Source organism: Calliopsis andreniformis, chromosome 5 (genome assembly GCF_051401765.1).
Source record: "Calliopsis andreniformis isolate RMS-2024a chromosome 5, iyCalAndr_principal, whole genome shotgun sequence".
Classification (NCBI taxonomy): domain Eukaryota; kingdom Metazoa; phylum Arthropoda; class Insecta; order Hymenoptera; family Andrenidae; genus Calliopsis; species Calliopsis andreniformis.
Genome location: NC_135066.1, coordinates 2,913,709 through 2,933,906, shown reverse-complemented (window position 1 = coordinate 2,933,906; position 20,198 = coordinate 2,913,709). Strand labels below are relative to the sequence as shown.

The following is a 20,198-nucleotide window of genomic DNA, read 5'->3' as shown; positions in this document are numbered from 1 at the left end:
AGTATGGCGAATGATAAGATCTAACCTTTGTACATATTCATAATGAATTGCAATTAAAAACCATAGCATATGCTGTGCATTTATATTACTGATTGCAATAAAAATTCTTCAATAAAATCTTTCGATTATTTAACTCCCTTCACAGTAGTATATGAAATTGTATAATTCGTATAAATGATAAAAAAAACTTACCTCTGTTAAGCCGTGCGATTGTAGCAACAAATTGATGAGTTTAGTATCCGTTTGAAAAATTTTGTAGGTCATATGCAACATCTTTGCAGGTGGTTCTTCGGGAGGAGTTGCTAAGGCAGAACACCTGTAAAATAACGAACAAATTAATGTAAAAAAAAATGACTGAACTGTTCGAACAGATTCCACGCTAACATAACGTCGAGACTATGAAGATAACTTAGTTTTTTAAGTAAGTTTTTAAACTCACTTGAAACGCAAAATAGAGGCCTTGTTTCCACTTGGTCCATTTAGTAGCCATTCGTTGTGTGGCGGACTTTTGTCCTTCGTTGTGCTGTAAAAATATGATTTACACGACTTTTACGCCTCCTCGCCATTTCACGCAGGTGCGTAACTGATGTTTTAATATACACGCGCGAAAATTCAAACGCTTGAAATAAAGAAGCGACATCTAGCGTGCATCCTCTTTCGCGAAAATTCGCCTGTAATGTGGCGCCATCAGGTACTAGTCAGATATCGGTAAAAAAGAAATCATCCCTTTTGTACTGATCTGCTCTAGGTAATCGTTGCATTACAGTTTTTGTTATTGAGAAATGGAGTCATTTCTTATGGATAATGAAGTCATTTAGAGGGTGTGAAGAATCTTATAAAAAAATTCTCTCAAAGAGAGCTCCGTAATTAAGACCTCGCAGTCACTATACAAATTTCTTTCGATTATAATATGGATTAGTTTTCGACAAAAACCAAAGACCTTTACAGGAGGCGAAATTTAAGTCCTCATTCTAAACCTACTCATTGAAACCAAGAGATGAACAGAAAATTGTAATAAGTATCGCATATAAATTCTTATTCATCACGCACAATAATTAGTAGCATCGTGGTAATTAACTCTACGAGCATTTTCGCTAATTACATATTTAAAGCGCACGCGTTTACCGAATAGCTTGACTTTCGCATACTCATTAACATTCTCTAAAGAGCAGCTGCCAGTCAAGGGCGTCTAATTCTGACTGGGCGTTCTACTTAAGAGAAAGTTTGAAGAGTGTTTCTAATCAAACGGTTCTTCGAACTTTCATTCAACATACCTTTCCGACGATTCTGATTTGTGCGGTTTGTGTACGAGAGGTTCCAGGGTCTCCTCGCTGCTATTGGACAATTGCGACATACCGGACAAGCTGGAAGACGACATCAACTCCTTCGGTCGTTTCCCTTCCAGCTTTCCAGTGGAGATGGTCTTCATTTGGGACAGCATGATTTATCTGCAATTCAATACATGCAACGGTGACTTTTAGGGAAAAGGGACAACCTTTTACAAGCAGTTACCCCCAACTAAAGTTTCTCAAGGCAACGCGTTGCACAACGCTCCGAAGCGGATATCTGGCTGCAAAAAATTATATTTCTCCATAAAAGTGTATGAGTCATTGAGAACAAGTCAGCTAGTTACCGATTAACACTTTTTTGTAATTACTTTTTGACAGAATATGGATATAAATTTCACGATAAATCAGACTATACTGCTTTGACACGTTTTACAGATTCTCAGAGATCTAGGATCCTCAAAGAGTTAGAATGTTCAAAGATTTAGGATCCTCAAGGACTTAGAAACTCGAAGACACCAAAAATGAAACGACTAAAAATGATCAAAATTCTGAAAAAATGGCCAAATAATAATTATGAAGTATTGTGCATAGTCAACTCGGCGGAGGACTTTCTCAAGCACGTGACAATGCATAATACGGGCCTCGTTAGCGACGCGTGAAAACAGCGCGTCTAGCGCTAACGGGATGCGCCTGTTTCACGTTTCCCGCATTGTTTCGAAACGTGTCATCTCGTGCATCGACAGAAAACGTCGATAACCATTGGCGCGAAAGTCAACAGTGTAAACTTTCACCGTTACATCGGTGGTGAGCGACACATTGACACGGTAGATACGGCTCCAAACTAATTAAATTCGACCTAAACTAATTCAATCTCTGAAATGGAAAGAGAGTAACAGAAGTGGTATCTTGATCAGCTGGTTGAAGAATTTTTCTAGAAAAGACCTAGGATGAAAAGTATGAAATTCTCTTTACATACTATAATCTAATTTTTCTTTCTCAAGAAGTTTACAGCAATTATCAAAGAGTAGAACCGGTGGTGAGTATAATTGATTCCGTGTCGACGACAATTTTACAAGAATGTAAAAAGAAGCAATGTCTGCCGTGTCTGTTCGCATAAGTCTCGTACTTATAAATAAGCAGGCATTGATTTTCCGGCACGCGTTATCGTGCACTTTGCTCTTCTGGCGCTGGAATGTTAATGGGTAGCGAATATAACCACGATGGTAGCCTGCACCTTGACTCTTGCCAGACTCGCCGACTTTATGTGGGTAATCGGATCAAGGTGCGCTACAAAAGAAAATTAAAGACCAGATCGGCTCGAACGTTCACTCGTGACTATTTGGGGTCGCGTGACTACGACACTATTTGGGTAATTACTGGCTGAAATATCACGTTACGATCAAAGACGGTCGCTTGGAATAGCACCCTGGCTTGCCCGAGTGAAATATTAGAACGCCGTGCCGCGACATCATTGATCTCTCTCCAAATATAAGTCGCGTCTAAGATTTTATAAGTACGCTCCTTCATTATTTTAATTATTAATGATGACTACTTCCAAGACTATTCAAGTTTCACGATAAGAAGTATTCTTAGCAGTCTTGTCTGGAAGCAGAACTTTATTCAAAATAACGAGCTTATAACGAAAGAGTGGACGAAATTAGATAAGTAGGATATAGTCCCTTTGGTCCATATTGTGAGTCACTCATGAATCAATAATTCCATGCATAGCAATCGCTAGAAATCAAAGTATATCTAAAAGGATAATCTCTAGTATTCTAATCTCTAGAAATCTAATATAAAACGAATTCACTTGTCTCCCACCCACATATCCCTCATTTGTTACAAACAGTGACACAACTAAGAAATCACAGTTTTTCGAGAAATAAGGTAATGATTTCATTTCACACAAGATCTGTTTTTTCATATTAATATCTTATTTAGAAATCATTATTTTTTAGTTATATCATTATAGCAGCAAATGAGCGACGTAGTGACATGGCAGGCAAACTGTTAAAAGTACGCACGTAACTCCTTACCAAAAAAGCAGAATTGGTCGTGTTATTACGGTACCCCTCACCGTCCAGAATGAAAAGCAGGTGACCGGCGAATGGTCAGTGCATGAGTCACTATCGTCACAGACAAGGTATGAAGAAATATTCGCCACTCTTATACAAGTTCCCTGCCACAATAGAACCTTTGCAAACAGCATTTTCGCTTATCATGGTTCCTAAATAATTAAAAGATTCAATCGACGACACAATTTTTAAAAGTCACTGAGTATCACTCCAAAGTGTCCACTACAGAAACTATACACACGAAGTCGACAAACTCGATAGCCATTGAATATCGAAAAAAAAACAGCAGCGGCGCGTGAGGATCCGACAGATGTCAAAATTCTAAGTCACGTCAGGCATCTAAACATAGAGTAACCACGCAGAAAGGACGGTGGCGACGAGCACCGTGAGCAGAAGAATCGGCCGTGGCAATCACGCTCTGTATAGGAAGAAGGCGATGTGAGAACACGAGGCGCGTAGCGATGCCGGAAATGGAAACACAACGAGGATGGATGAGTCTGCAATTACACCAGAACCCATTAGGAAGCGTGCCAAAATTGGTAACAAGTGTGACGCGTCGACCGTGGATCCGACAACAGCGTTCCCCAACGCGGGAATCGTTTTCCTGCCTGTGGAAATCATTTCAGAAATCCTCTCCTATCTGTCCTACAAGGACCTCTGCGCCACCAGACGCGTGTCCAGGTTCTTCGAGCGAATCGTTTGCGACCCGTTTCTATGGAGAACTTACGAGGTAATCGAACCTTGAAGGAACCTTCCCCCTAAAAACTGAAATGCATGCTCATGGGAGAGTGCTTCAGAAGCTACCTCTTCGAATTTGTGAAGTAAAGTAGGTGTGCACAATTTCGCCAGTGTCTTCAAATTTCCCACCCCCACGAAGGGGAAATTTCCTATTCGTGAAATAGAAATTCAGTGGAGTCCTTATTCCAAGCATCAGAAGGGATCCTAAACCAGGGTTTCTCAACTGAGGGTTCTGAGACTAAATTTTCGGACCCACTTGAGGAGAAGGAAGACAGAGACAAGAAAAGAAGAAAAGGGAAGGAAGCCATAGAGGTGGCTAATGTTTGAAAGAGAGCCATAAGCCAGAGGTCGAGAAACCCTGTTCTAGACTAGACAAGACATTCGAAAGATTCATGAAATAGATATTTAGAAAAATTCAATACTGCTCCAAGGATTATCATGGCGAAATTGTGCACACCTACCTTACCTCTTCTCCTTGAGATCAGCAATTATTTATCTGTTCTTCTTTTCCTTGCAAATGGTCCAACGTCTCAATCAAAGAGATTCGGCCTTCAATTGCAGGTGACGGACAACGAGCAGGACACGGTGGAGGTGATCAAGGAGCTGAAAAGGATGCCACTGCTGAAGCGGTTCAGCATTAGGGGTAGAAAGGACTGCGAGCACATCCTGCGGCAGCTCTCGTTGACGAACAAGGAGCTCGAGGAGCTTTACATCTTCGGCTGCACCCGCGATGGTCGTAGCCCAGCAGTCTGTAATTAAGTTTTTATTTCCCGCTGAGTAGTATCGGTGAAGCGGGACGGCGAACCTTTGGCTCGGGTTCAAAAAACTCTACAGAGCTCTTTTTACCTCGTCTGTCTACCTCTCTTTCCCCTTGTCCTCTCTGCTTTCGTGTCCCGTCAGATACGCCGAGGTCGACGTAGCGAGACACGCTAAAAATGATGAAAGAGAAAGATACGAACGGGGAAATAGAATAACTGAGGTTGGAGGGGGTGGTTTTGGACACGTGTCAAACAAGAAAAAGCAGAGCGCCGTAGTCGCCGTCCTCTAATGGATCATCAAGGCAAATTTGTGCTTTACACTTTAGATGTGCATCGCGGATGATTTGTCCACGGTGAAAGGTAGATTTTCATCTGCATCTTATCCTAAGTGGACATTCAAAGTGAATAGTAGGCGAAGTAGGGCCTCTATTTTTCGTAATCTTTACTTTTGATGAATTCCTGGCGAAGCAGCAGAGATAAATCTAAATTTGCCTAGAATATGCCTAGAAATAAGTGAAGTGCTGCAGCTAGCCATTGAGATCTTATTTGAAAACTAGTGAAATGAGTTCAACTATTGAACTAGTATAAATACTCCAATTTTCTGGATCCTTTCTCTACATTCACTGAGGATCATCAATGATCTGCGATGCACATCAAAGATGAAACAGTGTAAATCTGGTTTTACACTGTGCATCTATTCGTCGCGAATCGTGTTTCCAGTTCCCAGCTATGGAGAACATGCGTTTCATCGGCTCGTTTCGCGCCGACAGTAACCACCCCGTCACAAAGGGTAGAAAATTCGTATCGATTCGCGGGGGGAAGGTTCTGACGATGATTCACGGGTACCATGCACTGGCCCAACCTGGCAACCGTGTTTACCACGGGTAATTAGTATTCCAGAGGCGTTTCATTGCATTCATCTGCAGTCTCTTGGGACGCCTTGAATTATTGTATAGAAAAAAGGGGTCACAATAGTTCGACCAAATCATGCGATCCTTCCTTCAATTAAAAGTAAAACTCGTGTCGCAGAGGCGGGGCTCGTTCAAGTACTCTCAGAATTCTGGTATCTAGAGATGCGAATAGATTATACGTACACATTCTCATGTAGAGAAAATTATTCAAGAATTCTTCTTGCGTGCCTATTGAAAGTATGCAAGTATCTAATCTTTCATAATAAATTGCTGAGCAACTGCGTAAACGCAGCCACTATCCTCCACATTTGCATGCTATTTCAATGCCTAATTGGACGCAGCACTCCCTCGTGTTTGCATACATCTCCATGCAATCTCATCGAATCGATCGACTTTTAATGCAAAATTCCAAGGAAAGGCGCGTGGATCGAGCTGTCTTTAGTAATGGGTAATTCTACTCTCCATCTTTGGATACGCTCGGTGATAGTTTACCATATCCCAAGATAGTTATTCCTAAGACAAACTAGTCCCAAGATAGTTTAGAAAAATCTTTTTAAAACTTCAGCGATGAGAGAAAGGGTTAATGCTATTACCTAATAATCCTCCTCCAATTACCCCATTCCCCATTTACCGATAAAGTTACCACGATAACCAACCATCGATTCACCTCAAAATTTCACCCCCTCCGCAGGCACGAAGTCCGAATTGTACCTACGCTCGAGCAACTTGATCCGCATACTAAAGGGCTGCCGCAATTTGCACACGATCAATATAGACTGGAACTGTTTCCGCGGGCAGAACTTGTATCGGCTACTGGGCAACATGTGCCAGCAGCTGAGGGTCGTCCACGTGCCAGCGATCAAGTCGCAATTCTTCACGTTCGTCAAGCACGTCCCGCAGATCAGCGAGACCGAGCGCGAGACCATGTTCAAAGAAGTCAATGTTGAGGGTGTTTGCCGATTAACACAGATAAAGCAGGCTGCGGCAAAAGATCGCGCTTCCACGACCCTGATCCACTATGTTGATAATGTGATGCTGATGAGACGCGGTTCGTAAGGAGTACTATACATGTATAGAGAGTACACTCCTGAGGAGGATCACCGTGAAAATGGCACTCCTAACTTTGTAATTGTACAGAGTGATTCAGGGCTACTGTGAAAATGGCAAATTAAAAGTTTTGGACAAAAGTCGGGTAACTTTGACTGACGATAACTCCGCGAAAAATTATGCTAAGATCGTGATCTTTTTTTTAAATTACAGCCTGAAGTCTTGACTGTAAGATACTATGCCTCAATTTTAAGTTTAGTGGACCTCTACTACTGTAGCGCCTTTAATCTGAAAGCATGTTCATCGTATTGATAAGTCTAAAGTTTAATAAAATGCACGGACTTCCAAGAATTTTTTCCAGAGATTTCGTTCAGAGGAGCATAAAACGTGATCCTTCGCCTTTAATTTACAAAAAAAATGAAGTCGCTGCGATTTTTTTTCGCGAAGTTACAGTACCTCAAAGTAACCCTTGCATTTTTGCCATGTATTGACACTACCCCATGTGCTATCAAAATGCAAGGGTTCCTTTCAAGTACTGTAACTTTGCGAAAAAAAATCGCAGCGACATGATCTTTTTTTTAAATTGAAGAGGAAGGTTCACACTATATGATACTGCAAACGACATCTCCGGAAAAAATTCTTGGAAGTCGGTGCATTTCGTCAAACTTTGGAATTTTCAATACGATAAACATGCCTTCAGATTTAAGGCGCTACAGTAGTAGAGGTCCACTAAACTTGAAATTAAGTCATAGTATCTTACAGTCGAGACTTCAGGCTGTAATTTAAAAAAAAGATCATGATCTTACGATGATTTTTCGCGGAGTTATCGTCAGTCAAAGTTACCCGATTTTGTCCAAAATTTTTGTATGCTATAATTTTTTTGACGAGTGTATTTATGTACCTGAGAGCCTACCTAATCCAAATCTCTTTTTCTTCTTTTTCAGGAAAGCAAAGAAATAGATGTGATCAGCCATTTATTCCTATTCGAAGAATATCATTAAGAGAAAGCAGTAGGATATTGCACAAAATTTAATTTTGGAAAAAGAAATCGAGAATAGTCTAGCTCTCAAATACAGATTTGAAAAAGTAATTGTACAGGGTGATCCAGGGTCACCCAAAAAATGAAATATCATGTAAAAGTGTTTGGTACTTGGAGAGAGTGAGTTTAGAATCAAGAATATTGCAATAGAGAATACTACAAGCTTGAATATTTTCCACTCACATAATGTTTGTTCTTCTTCTAAGACCTAAACTCACATCTCGAAGTACTTACGTCCAATTAAAAGTGCCCCATTGTGCAACATAAATACATGTATACTTCGTTCAGCGGAGGTCAGTTCCTTTAATCCTTCTTGTGATCTAGGTTCACAGTAATCTCGAGTCGATCTATGTGGGTCGATTCGCCGTCGAGCACGAGCTTCCCGCGAGCTTTAAAGCGGTTAATCGAATGGAAAACTCGGGACGTTGATACGATGAGTCCTGATTGATCGGATTAGTCTGTCTGATGAAACGCGACAGACTTTAACTACCACACAAGCGTACATATTAAAGTGAACGAAACGTCTGAAATAATAATCCCTCGAGACCTCGTTCCAGAGACCAATTTTCAAGATTATTTAGTTAAGTAAAGAAGCAAGTGTCCCACTTGGCTAGCGTGCTTACATATTACTAGATATTTCTACTTCGTCGCGATTGTTGGCAATAGCGATAAGTATGCCTCGTGAATAATTTCTGAGCAGGTAATCCCAGGCTCACGTGCACTCTGTTAATCCTCTATTCAATTAACTGAATCGTTATCGCTGCGAGGAGACCAATAGAAGCGGAGGGGGGCCATTTTTCCTCCCATTTTCGACGGGTAATTAAAATCCAAAGTTTCGCGAAACGTGGGAGGCACGCGATCCTCGTCCCTGGCTCGAATCCTCGATCGATTTCCAGTACGCAAACGCTAGGTAACGAGTTCCGCTGGGATATTCGCGGATGTCGGTTCGTCGACCGGACGTTTCCTGTTCTATGATCATTTGCATAGAGCTATACATCGTGTGTATTCTACGAGCATCCACGAATCTCCATATTACGCGCTCCAAAGCGATAATATTTTACACGTAATTTGCGAATCTTCCGGCGTGCAACACAGGGCCCACATGGATGGCGATTCTTTCATGGTAACGAGCGTAAACGTGGACTTCCGTTTATTAGATGCGCCGACCGAAACTGGGTCGATACTTTCAGGACCGAGACATTGATTGCGTTGCTCAGAACACGTGCTCTCATAAAACGCAGCTTGGACAGGTTTCTTATAGGTAGAACTGTTTATAGGAACCTATCGAAGAGCAAGCAAATTGTGGCTTTCTTGGATACCTACTGTGGCTTCTATATTTCGGAAATTGCCCTAGGAAAATATTTTGGGAAAAACAACCTTCCCTTTCTCGGCCTGCAGCCGAGTATGAAAATTTTTCTGAGAAAATTCGGTTCAGGGATGAGAAAGTAGAGGCTTTGCCCTTTGAAATGAGTGCAGGCTCATTGTCGTACGATTTTTTTTCGCAAAGTTACAGCAGCTCAAAGATTGACAATTCTTTCGACCCCTGGATCATTGCGCTCTTCTGGTGCCAGAGTCACACTTTTCACTCAAACTACGATAACTCAGCGAAAAAAAATCATAGGTCACTCAGGAAGGTCTCGTTCGAAAGGGGAGGCTTCAAGCTTGAAATCTACTGTAGAAGGAGTGGCAGAAAAAATTTATTCCGTTCCAGAGAATCGATTGATTTTGGGAAATATTTTAGGAAAAACAACCTTCACTTTTTCGGCCTGCAGCCGAGTATGAAAATTTTTTTTAGAAAATTCAGTTCAGGGATGAGAAAGTAGAGGCTTTACTCTTTAGAATGAGCGCAGGCTCACTGCTAAACGATTTTTTTTCACAAAGTTACAACCATTTAAAGATCGAGAATTTTCCAGCCTAAAATTAGCGATCCTTAAATTTTCTGCTTAGTGTCCATTAATTAAAGTCCACTTTTTTCATATGACTTAATACATTTTGGCTCTGGGGTCCTAATACAGTCTTGAGATGGTTTGAAACTGTCTAATTATGACCTTCTACTGTTCTTCAGTTCACTAATTCAATAGGTGTCCACTTAATTCCTCCCACCTCAGTTTTCGTTAAATTACCTAATAGTTCAACTATAATTTAGCTAACTTCTCAGGTATTTCGAAGCAGTACCGCAGATGCAGCTCCAAAACTTGGCAACAATTTTTGCCAGTCTTCTGTATCTGATCGTCAAATGCACTCGGTTTCGAGGGAGCAGAAAACGTTTGGCTGGCAAGTAGACTGCGGCGAGTTTTCGCCCGCAGTATTTCCCTCGTGTTTAGGCCCGAGGAGAAGCATATCGATTGGACTGCTTTTCGATTTCCGGCGTGCACAGCGTGGCTATAGCCAAATGGCACGCGTATGTTCTCCTTGCCCAAGATGCCAGGCGTTAGAACCAGAAGGAATTTTACCTAACCTGAGGGAATCCTGAATTGAAGTGGCTGCCGCAATAAATCGGCAACTCCACTATCTAGCAATTTCAAAAAGCTAACAGAAACCAAAGAAAACTTCGAAAAGATTAAACATCCAGTTCTAAAATTAGATCCGATATCCTTCGCGAAATAGAAATCGAAATCCTAGCATGATGCTCAGGCACTAAGATCGCGATAACTTCAGCCTTCAGTTAATGGAAACTACTTCCATTAATCAGATCAGATAAGGCAAGAGTTTTCCTGCAGATTCTACCCACTTGTTTAAAAAAAGACTACAAACACGTGTGCAAACATATTCCTCATCCTGTACCAAATTTCCCACACCCCTCTAATCCTTCAATAAACCTCGCCTCAGGAATCCTCATTAATGCACAGGGTAACCTACCCCCTCTGCAACCTTCCTCTTTTTTTTCATTCCAAAGTTCTCGCGTCCCAATAAATCCAGCTTAACGAAGGATCTCGCTGCGCCTCCTAGGATAAAATAAATAAGGGAGGAAGTGTAGGTCGAGCATGGCGCATTTAAGGGGAGGGGGGAGATCGATCGAGGCGTGACCCAAAAATTCACGCTTCAGAAAAGGCGACGGGGCGACACGTGTTTAAACGCCGCGGCGAAAAGCGTAATTAGCGAGCAGGGGAGCGTGCAATTAAGTAGGAGACGCGAGAGAGGGCGGAAGGGCTAGCTCAGTAATGATGCGATGGAACGGGGACTCGACGAAGGAGCCAGCGAGGAAACGAGCTACCAGGGAAAGTGTTGGCTTTTCGGCCGACACTGGAAAACTTGCGTCATTTCGCTGCGCCCACAACCGCGCCAGCGAACGAACACTTTCGAACGCGTCAGCCAGGCTTTTCAGAGCGTATCCTTTTGCTCCGACGTTCTCTGAACTGACGCTGGCGTCTGCTGCTTTGTGAGGGAGGAGAGAGACGATTTTCGCTCGAGTATTGTGAATGGCGATTCAGTGTGCAGATATACAGGGTGTAAACGAGTACATAGCAATGTAGCGAGGGGTGGGGATGGACCTTAAATGGAACACAAGATATCCTATGATATCTAATGTTCTGTATAAAATATCCTGTATGTCTGATCTGCCTCTATTAGTTTGATCTGAAGGAAGACATTATGTGTTCCATTTAAGCCTTTATCACCTTATATCATTTTCATCCAGTATACAGGGTGATCAGTTTACTTGGAAACCTTCTGAGCGCTGGCAGCACTTACAGTGCTAAAAGCAATTACAATAAATGCTGCTAACACTCGAAGGATTTCTAGATAAACTGATCATCCTGTATAAATTCTGCAACAATCACGATTTTCATTGCCTAAGAACAAGATAATTAACGATAAACTACTCTGACTCTCTATAAATTACACATATCTCATACTCAGTTAAAGTAATAGGAACTAACAGTACATTAAAAGCTCAAAAAAGGATATCTTTCCTCAGTAATTCTAGATACATTACCCAGTAACAGCTTCGAATAAACATTCTGCACGCTGAGCAGGACGGAAGTATCAGTCGATAGTTTTCCGAAAGGGAAACCTCATCGAGCTGGATGTAATTACATCCAAAATGCTCAGCTAGGATGGATTAACACAGGTAACCGCGGTCAGGTGCTACAGGTGCTCGCGAACAGCGACATTAATCAAGCCACTAAACGTCAGGTAGCGCTATTAAATCAACGTTACGAGCACTGGATCAATCAGATCGAGTTCTCTGAAAGCGGCTAGCCAGCCGGAACGATTGCTCGATAGATCGAGCTATCATTTCCGGTACGTTCTCGTGAAAAAAGCCTACTGTTCCCCGATTAGCAGGACTCGTATAAAGACATTCAATCTAGTCGCTCGCGATTCGCTCTTGTAAAGGTCGTCCATTATCTGAATCATCGATTTCCTATAAATGGGTATAAATAGCCGAGACTGACACATTTCGTCAAGGAAGCTGGAACGACCAACGAGTGGGGAGTCTGAGACAATGAAGATGTTGAGTAATTTCTAGCTGATGCTAATTCTGTACCAGTTTATGCAAGCTCTTTGCCTTTTCTCCCAGAATCTTATACTATATGAGAATCTGAATAATTGGAAAGTGAGGAGAGATAGAGATGCTGAATCTTACCACAAGAGCACAGTGTTTCCTTGTTATAAACTCGTTCTATGATTCGCTATCACTTGGAATTATTCAGAGCGAGAGAGTTTCCCTTGCCCACTGTTGCTCACATCTCTGGTAAAATCAAAATGAATTATGAGTATGAATTAATCTTGAAAGCATGTGTTTCCCTTTATAAACTCGTCAGTGAATCGCGAACTTCTGTGCACATGGATCTCTTTTTACACGATGGATCTGTATCGTATTAAAAGAAGTCGCGTAAAAATCGATTGCTAAGTTATAAAGTAATAAACTGCAATTCGTGAGTCAATTTACACGCTACAGATCCACGCGTAAAAAGAGACCCAAGTGTATACATACCTATACGAATATCAAGGAAACACTGTACCACTGTCCAAATTTCCAGAAGCAACAGAGACTCACTCTCAAGAACCAGCAATATCGATCTAGCTCTTCAGGGATGAAAATCACAGTCGGTACAATCCTTCGATTCGCGAAGGAATAATAGGAGGAACTCCTAAATCTCTGGTCTTCTTATCAGCCTCCTTGGCGAACAGTTTACGGAACTATCGATCGCGCGCGAAATACGCGGAATCACGATCACGCGGAGGAACGGCGGCCGCCCTCGAGCTTCCAGGGTTATCTATGCAAATGCAGTGGATCCTGATCGCACCCGCTACGATCACGGCAAGCCACGATATAGACGTAACCCTCCCACTCATTCACGGGACCGCCAACAGGTATTTCCGATGGGCTCCTTCGTCGAATAACAAAGTGCCTTGCAAACGTGAACCGTGTAAACGGCCTTTACCGGCCGCCACCTCTGCGTTCGGTCTGCTGGTCCCCGGAAGTGGCAAACGGTACCCTTCATCGTTACATCATCGATCGAGGACGTCGCGGAACTATGCTTCTCACGGTGGACAATTAACTGTATACTGTCTCGTTCCGTTTCATGGGTCATTCCTCTGATTCATTTCCGATTTTTATGCGGTACGGGCCATGGTACTCAGAGGTCGGACAATCGGTCTGCCGTTAAAGCAAATTGTGCAAATCAAGTCCTATCGATCATAATATTCAAATCCGAATCCAAATTTTCCAATTTTCAAACACTGAAATATCCAAATTTTCAAATATTTGAATATTCAAATTTTCAAATAATTGAATATTCAAATTTTCTGATATTTGAATATTCAAACTTTCAAATTTTCAAATATTTGAATATTCAAATTTTCAAATTTTTAAATTTTCAAATCTTGAAAGTTCTAAAGCTGCAGAATTCCACAATCTAAAATCTTCATTTTTTCAACTTTTCACTGTCAATTTTAAAGAGAGTTCCATACTAATACGAAATTCATAAACACTATTATGTATAGCTTCAGAAGAACTAACTGGTGTACATGCAAATTTTACGAGCCTGTCGATATGAAGAGTAGTTCAAGTCCGTAGACAAGGACATCGAATACCGTCAATGGAAGAAAAAGCGGTCGATTAAATTAATAGCACCAACGGACTCATAAATGACGATAATCACGTATTTCAGTAGTCGGCCGATAATTATCTAAGAATGAAGTATCTTCCCATTATCTTCGCTTAACAGATCTAATTACACTGGCGAGAGTAAGCCTGCAGAGAGCCTAAAGAAAAAGACAATTAATTTCCAGTGTCGAAAAGAAAAAGAGTAATTTTTATACGCAGTTATACGTTCGACGCATATATCAGATAATGAAGAAATCTGCGAAGCTATAGACAATATTATAATTAGAATCCTTCACTGTTCTGGCATTGTTATTGAAATTCTGTTTACATCAGCTAGGAGGAACGTGTTACGCCACTTACATTCGTTCTTGCATGTCACGTTTGAGAGAAATCATGCTTCTTATAGAGCTGCTATTAGAAAATGCACCGGATGTTCTATGTATAATCAAAAACCACAACGAACTGCATTTATTATTAACACTCGATGCAATTTACGTCTATGATTTCATCTTCTTGTATCAAATTAATAGAAGACACGCTAAATGTACCTAGGGCCACTGATTAAACATTCCACTTAAATATATTTTACCAATTCGTGTCCATAAATAGAAAGGTCTATACACTTGAGGTCTTCTACTGCCCTAAGAAAGTATGGCTTTCTTAGAAGAAAGTCTTCACAGTTTAACGAGATGTTAAACGAGCTCTCTGCCTTCGGGCCATTTACTTTTGTCATGCCAAGGTATTCATAGGGAACATGCATTGTGGCAAGGTTCAGAAATTTCGAGGGTTCGATCGTTTAAAAATCAATCGAATCTATACTCGTAACGATGTCGAGGATACCTCATTCTTAATCACGCGATTGGTCCACGAAATCGAACAATTTTCTATGGTAATTTCTATCGAGATGTAGATAACAATCGAAATAGAATCTCATTGCGCCAACAATTGTTTCGTGACGCTTCTCTTCTATTAGAATCGATTAACCGCACGGAACAGATCGCTGTTTTTCTGTATGCGTCTCAAGACGCGACAATATAAAGCTGGGTGCACACGTGTCTAACACAATACATATGTAATCTGTAATGCAACATGTAGTGTATCGTGTAATGCAACAAGATTCAAATGAGTAGATGGGAATCCATACGTAGGAGTCGCGCAGCAAGTTATATCACAGATGTACGTACGCGCCTTAATTGCATTAAATTCCAGAAATACCATAAGAGGAAGGTTCTCCACGTACATATACGGCGATAAATAATTTTTTCAAAATTTTCCAGAGAAATGAAATATCTGAAATGTCTCAAGGAACTCTCATTAGTATTCCTAGAGTTAATAAGTTCTCGCCAAGGGTCTCCTCGCGTGATCCGTAAAACAGGCTCTAAATTACACGGCAATTCGTTTTACGAGAACAGACCATGGCGAATTTCGACGAGCTGAGGCATCGTTGCCTCCCACTTAGATAATATGAAGTTTCACAATTTCCGAATTGCGTTTTTTTCTGTTCTGGTAACTCCGCCGACACGATTTTCTCTTTTAACCAGTGCACGCTCGTTAATCAAGATAGAAATCTCGCTACCGTGTACGGATCTATAATCGTGTTTCTTGGGCCGTCAGTGAAAGATGCAATTATTGGTCAACCGCGATAGAAACGACACGTGTGGCTGGTTTGACTAACACTAGGAATTACCGCTTGAGATGATGGATGTAATTGACTCGTTAAGAGATTTCAGAAGATATAACAATTCTAAAAGATTTGGAACTTAAAAATTCGACAAAATTTGAAATTTTATCAAAATAAAAGATGGGGATATATTTAAAGAAAAAAGCTTTTTTATTGTCATACTGTAGAATATCAAAAATCATAAAACTGAATTCACATTTTTTCCATGTTTCATATGGTTTCATAGATATTCACGATATGAGAATTCATCTGTATTTTTTAAAGCAGTATTTTCCCCCTTATGATCATTTCTTTAGAGGAAAGAAAATAAGTTCACCAATAAGCCACTTAAACTGTATTTATGAAAAGTTTCATTTTTTTTAATTTTCGGGTTACCGAATGTTTCTTGTTCCTAAAAATAGTGTTTATTTTCGATTACAGATTCGTAAATTGATAAGAAAAAGAAAGTATACCTTTTCTACAGAGAATCAGTAAGCAAAAAGTTGCGAACCCCTGTTCGAGATAAATACAGGTTTAAACTACCATGAAAAAGTCGAGACAATAGAGTAGGCAGTTAAAATAGTCGTAATATTTATCTCCTCTATTTACAGACAGACTACAAACAGAAACTGTCTTTACTCTAACTACATCTCGTGTTGATGTACACACACGTGTTCTATTTAGCTTTATGCCCACACTTTTCCTTTTTTAAGTCCCCAAACCTAAATTTCGTCACCGACACTTGAACGTCTCGCTGCGTGCAAACGAAGGAAATTGTATGTCCTGCATGATCACTGTCGACGCAACAGAAAATTCGTGCCAGAGATATATCGTTTTATTTCCTTAGCCTTTCAGAAAACTATTAGAAGAAACCCATGCGCCAGGACGAATATAGAACGTGTAAAAATAAACGAGGAGGATATCCGAATGAACGAAAGCAAGTATCACTGTCTGCTATTTAAACAAACTCTACGAATATTATAAAATAAAGATCCCCCTATAATCCATAAATCTCCAAGATGGCTAAAAGTGAAAATTCTATTGAAAAATATGTATACCCATTTTTTATTATAATCGTAATTAACTTAAATTATATATCACTGATCACACTCGCACTGTGTATTATCAATTCACGAGTGAAACGTTAATTTGAGGTGACTGATCGAATATCAAAAGTGTTAAAAAAGTTACAAAATAGATTAAAGTAAACAGGTCCATTCAATTCAGCTGAGAGGAAAAAGGATGATGCTTGTCACCCTGGCAGACGACGTGCTGGCCGCGTGCTCGGTAAACATGAGAAAATCGATGTATTTAAATAAATTTTGTAGCAGTACTCACCAGCAATCGAAAGGGCGAAGAATTTTCATTGAACTCCCGGCCGAATGTAACATCACTATCGATGATAGTGAAATTGTATCGGGATAAGGTGAAAACTTGGACAAACCGCAGCCATACGTATGGCAGCACGACGAAGACTGCCTCTACCAACCGAAAGACGAACTAATGCTAAGTACATGCCCGAACAAAAGTTCTGACCTTGCTGTGGAAAGCACAGCCCCACCTTTCATTGTGTCTATACACTGTTCACAGCCTGGCGGCAAAAAAATTGTCTTTTGATGATACTCCTTGGTTTATCACACCATTCATTACGATGTATTTATTATTGGCATAATGAAAGAGATGTTTTAATAGGGTTATGTTGACAGTCTAATTTACATACTGATATAGTCTTTGAATTTCTTTTTTAAATTATGTAATAGATATTAGAATAAATGTAAAGGCTATTATTTTAAAAATCTGTATATTATGTGTTTTTAATGTTTATTAAAAATAATTACAAATACAATTAGTAGTATAAATTGATTTACAATATTGTATAATTTTTCTTACAATTATTTTATTCTTTTGGCATATTTATCTTCTAATTCGTGTAGTTTGGAATCCAACTCTGCCATGGAATAGGTCTAAAATTTGTGTATTTTATTTAGCATTTTTTTTATGAAGTACAATTTAAGATCAATGTACCTACCCTTTTTCTAACTGGTTTAAAAGTTCCTTTAAGGCTGTTGATATCTTCTGACTTCTGTAAATAAAAAATTGACAGAGTAGAAATTTTAAATTAGATTATAGAATTTTGTAACTTTTATTCAGAATTTTACCCAAAAGTCTTTATACTCTGGAGAGATGCCTTCTAGATACAGTATCCGATCTTCGATATTTTTAAGTCTTGCGTACACATCTTTAGGGACTGGACGATTTAATCCGAGAATTTTTTCGGTAGTTGAAATTCTATCATCCAATGTAGATGAATAGCTATTATTTGTTTGATATGCTCCTGACATTGTAGCCTTATGCAAAGTAAACTGATCAACCGTTTGAGGTCCCCATGTATTAAGAACTCTGTGCACTAAAAAAAAAAAGTAATCCATGAAAATTTCAGTATTCCTTACCATAATTAGTCTGATGTACCTTTAACGTGGCTTTTAGAATCTTTCCTTCTAATAAGAATTGCGTCCACTCTTGCACAAGAATCCTTATTTTCATCATTTTGTTCTCTAAGATGTAAAAAGAGATATTTGTGAACACTATGAAATATTTGGTACATTTCCTTACATGTACTTATCAAGTATTATAACTTATTAAGTATGTTTACATACTCGATACTCTCGTTGTTTTCAGCAATAATGATGAACGAACCTGTGACAACAAAACTCTTGTATGTTCACGATATTTACTTGTTGACGTTTTCTTTCAATGAAAGATGCTATTCTACGATTTAATTCTTCATTTGTTGCACGAATTTGGACGAGACTTGGATCAATCATAACTTTAGGTTCTTCTTCTTCTTCTTCTTCTTCTTCTTCCTCTTCAACATCGCAAATGCTAGTACTCTCAATTATAGTTTCTACTGCTTCATTTGACATTGTAATTATATCCTCTGATTCTTGAAGATATCTTGCATCATTAGCTATATAAAATAAGTATTCTCATACATAAACATGAATATAAAATGGGTAAATGGTTGCAAGACTACAAGAATTTGATCAACAATTTATTAACATATATATATATATATTATCTATATAAAACACCAAACTTTTAAAAAACAATGAATGATACATTCATTTACTCTTTCATAATAAATGCAAATTTAGGAAGCATTGAGAATAAATGCATTTCAAAAATTAGGATACTTATATAACTTATAAAACCTCCACCCTGAGTTGCATATTCTTCAGAACTTTCTGTAATTTCATAATAATGTAAAATTATTTACTATTTGACCAAGTACATTCTTGATTCTCTTTCCACTGAGTTTCTTGTGTATCATAAACCTCCTTCTTCCAAATAGGAACTGATGCTTTCAATGTATTAATGGCATACTCCACTGCTTTCAGCGATTCTTCTCTATGAGGAGATGAAATAGCAATTACAACACTTGTTTTAGAGACTGGTACCTCTCCCAAACGGTGATATATAGCAATATGATGAACATTCCATTGAGATCGAATTTGTGCACAAATATTGTTCATTTCTTTTACAGCCATTGGTTCATATGCTTCATATTCTAATTTCAAAACCTAGAAAACAAATGAGTAGTAAATATTTGAATGAATACTGAAAAGTTTAAAAAGATATAAATACCTTTTTATTGCCAAAATTGTCACGGGTAGTTCCAATAAAACTAGATATTGCTCCACAATTAGGGGATATTACTAAATTAATTATTTCACCCACATTCAGCTCTTCTTGCTGTAGCTTTATAATATTTCTTGGGTTCCCCATTTTAACCTAGAAAAATCGCTTTTATAACATTCACAAATATGCACATAAAATAAAATTTTTTACTGCACTTATGCCAAAAACTAGACAAACCTCCGCTAAGTGGTGGAATAACAGCGATTTCGTCTTTTTCCGAAAGCTCTAACACAGCGTCCGAAAGAACAAATTCTTCGTTCACTGCCAAAATTAAAGTATCACGTATACTTTCCAACTTGAATTTCCCAATTACTTTATCTACTAAATTAACGTACGATAATTTCCGTGGAACAGTAATTCTGCATTCTTTCTTTCCCGTTATTTCCCTCGCTTTAGCAAAAAATAAAATCTTCACCTGCGTTTCAGCAATACTGTCATCCATTACGGAGCGTCTGAATCTGATGATAGTATAAAATCACAGAATAGTTCGACATCTTTATCACAAGTACTATGAAGCATATAATAACGCGTTACATAATTAAATCACTATCTAAAGACCACTTCGTTGATGCAAATCTTTGAACAAGGTTATGTTTTCCTCGGGTTACTGCGCTAGTCAAAATAGGGTTTTCAAAGAAAATCAAGAAAATACGCAAAAAAAATATTTGACCACAGGAAACTATGGTTTCATTAATGCGAAATAAAATATCTTACACGTGCGATACACTTTTTGCGCTGAACCTTTTAATTCCCTTCATAAATATAACATTTGATTATGCCACAATTCATAACATAAGCCGCTTACTTTTAAGTAATAAGATATAGAACAATTGTGCACCTAATTATGAATAAAGTAGAAGCATATTTCTTATTTAGATTATTATCTTTCATAAAGACAGATGTTGTTCATAATCATGCTATATGAATGTA

The 20,198-nt window shown here is 39.1% G+C and overlaps 3 protein-coding genes and 1 long non-coding RNA gene across 6 annotated transcripts in view; 2 read left to right on the top strand and 2 right to left on the bottom strand.

The window, feature by feature from the left end:
- Ttll5 (Tubulin tyrosine ligase-like 5) overlaps window positions 1-17,036 on the bottom strand; it is a 35,782-nt gene extending 18,746 nt beyond the window's left edge. Inside the window, exons 1-4 of one of the 2 annotated variants that reach the window (XM_076378210.1) lie at window positions 16,908-17,036; window positions 1,275-1,448; window positions 440-523; window positions 193-316 (exon numbers count right to left, since the gene is read on the bottom strand). In XM_076378210.1, the coding sequence (XP_076234325.1) occupies window positions 193-316; window positions 440-523; window positions 1,275-1,441 (375 nt within the window). In that variant the 5' untranslated portion in view covers window positions 1,442-1,448; window positions 16,908-17,036. Of the gene's footprint in view, window positions 1-192; window positions 317-439; window positions 524-1,274; window positions 1,449-12,856; window positions 12,869-16,907 lie in introns of those variants that run through there. The other variant, XM_076378211.1, reaches the window with a different exon arrangement.
- LOC143179149 (uncharacterized) lies at window positions 3,776-8,102 on the top strand. The gene is made up of 4 exons (XM_076378213.1): window positions 3,776-4,094; window positions 4,664-4,853; window positions 6,463-6,819; window positions 7,763-8,102. The coding sequence occupies exons 1-4, from the start codon at window positions 3,852-3,854 to the stop codon at window positions 7,849-7,851; spliced, it is 879 nt and encodes a 292-aa protein (XP_076234328.1). The 5' UTR covers window positions 3,776-3,851; the 3' UTR covers window positions 7,852-8,102.
- LOC143179150 (uncharacterized) lies at window positions 16,253-17,271 on the top strand. The gene is made up of 2 exons (XR_013001900.1): window positions 16,253-16,345; window positions 16,417-17,271. It is a non-coding gene; the product is annotated as an uncharacterized LOC143179150 (long non-coding RNA).
- A 94-nt stretch (window positions 17,272-17,365) lies between these two features.
- On the bottom strand, window positions 17,366-19,773 carry Mocs2b (Molybdenum cofactor synthesis 2B). Of its 2 annotated transcripts, none has more exons than XM_076378656.1 (9): window positions 19,684-19,773; window positions 19,446-19,529; window positions 19,215-19,361; window positions 18,847-19,150; window positions 18,267-18,537; window positions 18,039-18,124; window positions 17,729-17,976; window positions 17,599-17,652; window positions 17,366-17,533 (listed from the first exon to the last, which is right to left on the bottom strand). In XM_076378656.1, the coding sequence occupies exons 3-9, from the start codon at window positions 19,353-19,355 to the stop codon at window positions 17,462-17,464; spliced, it is 1,176 nt and encodes a 391-aa protein (XP_076234771.1). In that variant the 5' UTR covers window positions 19,356-19,361; window positions 19,446-19,529; window positions 19,684-19,773; the 3' UTR covers window positions 17,366-17,461. The 2 variants fall into 2 exon arrangements, with proteins under 2 accessions (XP_076234771.1, XP_076234770.1); XM_076378655.1 differs by lacking the exon at window positions 19,684-19,773 and adding an exon at window positions 19,604-19,657.
- Between the last annotated feature and the right edge of the window lie 425 nt (window positions 19,774-20,198).

Coding starts and splice junctions, on each gene's coding strand:
- LOC143179149 (XM_076378213.1), top strand. CDS start 3,852: ATGGATGAGTCTGCAATTACACCAGAACCCATTAGGAAGCGTGCCAAA. Junction 4,095..4,663: donor TTCTATGGAGAACTTACGAG/GTAATCGAACCT, acceptor CTTCAATTGCAG/GTGACGGACAACGAGCAGGA. Junction 4,854..6,462: donor TGGTCGTAGCCCAGCAGTCT/GTAATTAAGTTT, acceptor CCCCCTCCGCAG/GCACGAAGTCCGAATTGTAC.
- Mocs2b (XM_076378656.1), bottom strand. CDS start 19,355: ATGGGGAACCCAAGAAATATTATAAAGCTACAGCAAGAAGAGCTGAAT. Junction 18,125..18,266: donor CAAGAGTTTTGTTGTCACAG/GTTCGTTCATCA, acceptor TTTACATCTTAG/AGAACAAAATGATGAAAATA. Junction 17,977..18,038: donor TTCTAAAAGCCACGTTAAAG/GTACATCAGACT, acceptor TTTTTTTTTTAG/TGCACAGAGTTCTTAATACA.